Raw genomic sequence first — 5,287 nt, 5'->3', positions numbered from 1 at the left:
CGGGGAGCCAAAATGCACTCAGGTTCTGGTACCTGCTGTATACTATCTGTGTCACTTTGCCTTCTAATAATAAAGTTCAGGTTTCTTTTAAAAGATCAATAAACTTACTGCAATTTTGACTAAATATAATTTTTTTGTTAGAAGTTCTTTAATGCTGTTTTTGTCTCGGGTATCTTTCACACTTACTGTGGTGGGTAATTCTTGAAGTTCATCCTTGTAGACACTGATCTCTGTGACAAGGCTGCTGGGAAAATAACCAACAAGTCCTTGCTGATCTCTGTACTGGTCACTATAAACCTGTCAGTGAGAAGGAGAGTTAGAACAGGATGCCTGTAGTTCACACAGACTCATACAGGTACAGAACTATACAGCTGTCACATCTACTCTGCAGCCTCTTGTTTCTCCCAGCATTCTTACACATGAATAGTCAAACAAATCTCAAAAATTGTATTTCTAGGAGAGCAGATGGACCACGTGGCACTAATAAGCGGTAAATCACACCTCTGCCGTCAAGATCATTAGTTGCCTGCTGCAGAGATTTTTCCTCCAACCGACATGTTTCATGCATTATAGAATCTCGTTAGAGGAACTCCAGCTCCTGCATCAGTTCAGACATTCTAACAGTGAGATATCTTCAATCGCTGAATATGAAATTACTACTTAAATAAAAGTTATATGAACTTGTTTGTGAAGGCCTGGACACAAAGAAATTTAGATAAATCATATTTATAGCCTATAAGCATCAGTCAATTTGCAGGCTCTGAACTTTGATTTGTGCTTTACTTGTGTTGTGACTGTACTTCCTGCTGTTTGCTGCAGGTGAACCCAAATAAAATAAAAACTGTAAAAAATCTATGCTACTTGGCTTGCATGGGGCTCTGCAGCTCTGTAACATCCAGGAGGGGGGATTTATACCTCCCAACTTTATAACAAACTTTAAACAAATCTGACATCGGTGGTTGGTCCTACAAGTGCAAGCACCCTTGGACAGCTTGCCCATTCAGCCACCCATTCACTTCTATGGTTGACAGCTTGGAAAGCAGCCACTCATTCACTTCTACAATGAACAGATTGGGCTGGTAGCAACCCAATCACTTCTATGGTGGGTTATGTCCTAGATCTATGGGACAGTGGAATTCTGTTCAAATACTGGGGTGGTCCTGCAGGATGGAAACCTATATTGAAAAAAAGGGGCTGTGCTAGGATGGCCATATTTCGCTATGAACCATCTTGGTGCATATGCCTTTTAAGCAGAAGTCATCCGAGCCAATAATATTAATTTGGTTCATGAGAGGCCATCACAGAAAGTACAAACTACATACAGAACAAGTCTGAGTGGAAATGAAATCCAATAACTCTTCATGTAAGAACACAGAGCCCTGTCCTAACCCATTATTGAAGTGTACTTTAGAATACACTTGAACATTTGCGAGAAGGGAGTTGTTTTCTATTGCAGAAGAGACATACTATGGGGGACATTTATCAAATTAAGCAAATAAAGCATCTCAATGACCTGCAGCAGCCTTCAAACTGAACTACAGGCAACTGTAAATGCTCAGTATTGTATTTACAAGCACCTCTGCCACACAGCAAAACCAGGTCCTAGACCTCCCTGGAGACAGATAAAGAATACAACCTAATCAAAGACCAATCCCAGTTTATGACTGGACAATGAACTAACAGCAGCATATTGATGAGGTCATCCGTGTGCTCACTTCAGCTCAAACCTTACTAAACCATTGGTCTGTGTACTAGAAGGGTATTATCAATGGCAGCCTACACATAACTCTTAGGAAAGGTTTGCTTTACCCATGTTCAGGCAGGGAGGCTGATATCACTGCACACTGCAGAACATCCTGGCATGCTTACAACAGGCTTACAGTGTGCCCCCACCCCTTCCTTACAAAATGGGAAAATATAAAACAATCTACATTTTTTATTATCTGCCTGGAGTTTATTTTAAACGAAGTCCATGTGGTTACCTAGCCAGTGCTAAACATTAACAGGCTTATTCACTAAAGGGTGAAGAGTTTGGAGAAGGCAGGAGAAGTGAACAATCTAGGACAACATAGGTGAACTGGAAAGTGAGCTGACTTAGAGAATTTTTCCAAACCAGTTATGTTGTCTTAGATTGTTCACTTCTCCTGCTTTCTCCAAACCCTTCACCCTTTAGTGAATGACCCTGTATGTCTATGTGTGTCTATCAGGAAGGATTTCTCTTACTTCCTTTTCATGTGACAATGGTCACTGAGACAGGACGTGATGAGAGGCAACACAATCTATATGTAAATGTATGTATAATAGATTCACCTTAGCACAATAAAATAATAGATAGTACAAGTTTATTATGAAAAAATTAGGGTTTTTTTCTTATGTTCAGCAATTCTGAAAACAAAGTAAGTGACTAATCCTGGGACAATAATTTATACCCCAGCAGATAAAAACATGGACTGCTACAGTATATATCAAACCTGTACCAAGGAAGTTTAAAATAACAAGGCACTGGCCATCAATGATAATATAGAATCTTACACTTCCAGACCAAAATTCACCCGCGTCCTCAACTTCCTTTATTAGCTTGGTGTAGATGAAGACCAGCTCTCCTCTCTTGATGTTGATGAATCTGCAGTCTGGAGCATAGTAATCATCTTCAGCTTTACCAAGTGATATAGCATCTGAGGGGTGAACAGCAGGACAAAATACTCAGCGTGTTCCAGTACAAACAGGATTAACATCCATGTATGCAAGTTATTTGAGGGGATGATAAAGGACCATATTTATGAATATGCTGATGGCCATGATATCATAAGTGACAACCAACACGGCTTAAGAAAAGAACGTTCTTGTTAAACCAACCTACCGTATTAGTGTTCTATGAAGAAGTGAGCGGTAACCTAGACAGAGGAAAGCCAGTGGATGTGGTATACCTTGATTTTGCAAAAGCATTTGATGCGGTACCTCATAAACATTTAATTTACAAGCTACAATCTTTGGGCATTGATGAAATGGTGTGTGCTTGGATAGATAGCTGGCTATGTGAACGTGTCCATAAAGTATCAATAAATGGCTCATTTCCAAAGTGGTCCTTGGTTGGCAGTGGTGTGCCCCAGGGTTCTGTCTTGGCGGCATTGCTGTTAAACCTGTTTGCTAATGATATCGGGACTGATATAATAACAATATTTCAGTTTTTTCTGATGATACCAACATTTGTAGGGTAATAAACTCTACAGAAGACATAGAAATATTACAGGAAGATCTGGATAAAATAGGGGGGTGGGCAGCTACATGGCAGATGATGTTTAATATTGAGAAGTGTAAGGTTATGCATTTTGGGGTTAAAAATACAAAAGCGAGCTGCTCAGTGACGGCCCTCCCACTGGGGGTATAAGAGGTGGAAAAAGATTTTTGGGGTCCTAGTGGACTGTCGCTTTAGTCCACCACCTGAAACTGTTTAATCTTAAACAGTGAAAAGGATTCTTTACTGTGAGAGCTGTAAAATTGTGGAACTCCCTTCCACAGACAGTGGTATCAGCTGAGAGTATGGAATCATTCAAGAACCATTTAGATACTTTTCTCAGCGAACAAGTTATATAGGGGTACAGGTAATCTTAGACAGACAGACACACACACACTGCAGCCAAAGTGTACCACGCAGCATTTCAGTTGTTGTAATGCTGCTGGGCTCGTGCGGACGAGGAGTGCCCACCTTTCTGGGTCTGGTTCGTAGTACCGTACGTACATTACAGGATGTTGGCTCTTGTTAGACGTGCAGACGAGGGGTGCCCACCTCTCCTTCCGGGTCACTGTTAGGTTTTTACTGCTTTCTGTATCCTCATTAGGAAGAATGAATCTCACTTCCTGTCCTTAAGACAACAGAAAGTGAGAGGAAATCTACCCCAAGGAAGGGAAATTCACTCCTGTGAGGCCTGGTTCACACCTGGGCGTTTTGTAGCGCGTTCGAACGCTCTGCAAAACGCTCAAACACCGAAATCCCATTATTTCCTATGGGTATGGTTCACACCTGGGCGTATTACAGGCCATATGAAAGCGCTACAAAACGCCCTACGCCCAAAGAAGTACAAGAGCTTCTTTGGGGCGTTTTTGTTGCGCGTTTCCATTGGGATACCGCCAAGTAGCCCACAGAAACGCGCGTTTGTCATGCGTTTTTTACCGCAAATTGCGGCAAAAACGCGCGTCACGAAACGTGCGACAAACGCGTATATTCGATACGCCTAGCACCAAACCTTGTTTTCACAACAACCCAAAATTTTCAAAATACAATTGTCACAGGACAGAAAGTGAGGTGAAATCTTCTGAACGGGGCACACACACAAAACAAACGTTACAGGGGGTTAACCCTTCCCTATGCTATCCAAAACTGAAAACTATTTTTTTGGCTGGAGTTACACTTAAAAATTTTTACCTGTTCCAACTTGCATACAAATTCAACTTAAGAACAAACCTACAGACCCTATCTTGTTCATAACCTGGGGGCTGCCTGTATAATTATAGTTTTATTATTTTTTATTATAACGCAAAAACATACATGACAATCACATTTACTAACAATAACAGGTGTTATAAATTGAGGAAATAATATGAAGCCTTGATTTGGTATTAATATTCAACGCTTAGTAAGTCCAGTTTGTTATGTATAATATTTAGTATTTCCTAAGCTTCAGACTTGCACATAATCTGATCTTCCAAACATGAGTACCCTTTGTATCTGAGAAGTACCCTGAGGGTACACTAACTTGTGCTGAGAACCACTGATAGAAACTACAAAAATCAATAATAAACAAAAAGAATTCTGCAACTCAGTAGAATTAAATTTAGAAGAAAAAAATAAATTAGAAGACATAAAGAAGATAAATACAACAGGATTTGCATTTTTGGCAAACTTACAAATACATTCATCATCAGCGCAGAGCTTCTTCTCTGCCAGCTTCTGCATATAAGCACCGGTTGCCTTTTGATGCATAAATCCCAGGCATAGGACCATGACCACAACATAAATAGTCTTAGCCATTTCTCTTAGAGCTTCCTCCCAAGAGCTCGGTCAGTGTCTTCGAAGAGTATACTGTGTATACTGTGTTCCTCTTCACTTTTAATCATTTGCAGTACATTTATGCTGGAGCTGAACATCTGGAAAAATACAGACAGCCAATAGGAAATGACCTGCACAGCATTCCATTCACACACATGGGCACGTGGATACAAGAGGGCTCCTGTGCAGTTGTTTATCAAAGACACGCAGTAGCATAACTCACTGTAGGAAGAGAACACT

The 5,287-nt window shown here is 40.6% G+C and overlaps 1 protein-coding gene across 1 annotated transcript in view; it reads right to left on the bottom strand.

The window, feature by feature from the left end:
• Positions 1-5,085, bottom strand: part of OTOR (otoraplin) — a 13,899-nt gene extending 8,814 nt beyond the window's left edge. The window contains exons 1-3 of the mRNA XM_018564221.1: positions 4,906-5,085; positions 2,533-2,675; positions 187-297 (exon numbers count right to left, since the gene is read on the bottom strand). Coding sequence (XP_018419723.1) covers positions 187-297; positions 2,533-2,675; positions 4,906-5,029 — 378 coding nt within the window. The 5' untranslated portion in view covers positions 5,030-5,085. The remainder of the gene's footprint in view (positions 1-186; positions 298-2,532; positions 2,676-4,905) is intronic.
• Between the last annotated feature and the right edge of the window lie 202 nt (positions 5,086-5,287).

Source organism: Nanorana parkeri, unplaced genomic scaffold (genome assembly GCF_000935625.1).
Source record: "Nanorana parkeri isolate BGI_ZX_2015 unplaced genomic scaffold, ASM93562v1 scaffold737, whole genome shotgun sequence".
Classification (NCBI taxonomy): Eukaryota; Metazoa; Chordata; class Amphibia; order Anura; family Dicroglossidae; genus Nanorana; species Nanorana parkeri.
This window is presented reverse-complemented; position numbering and strand designations above follow the sequence as displayed.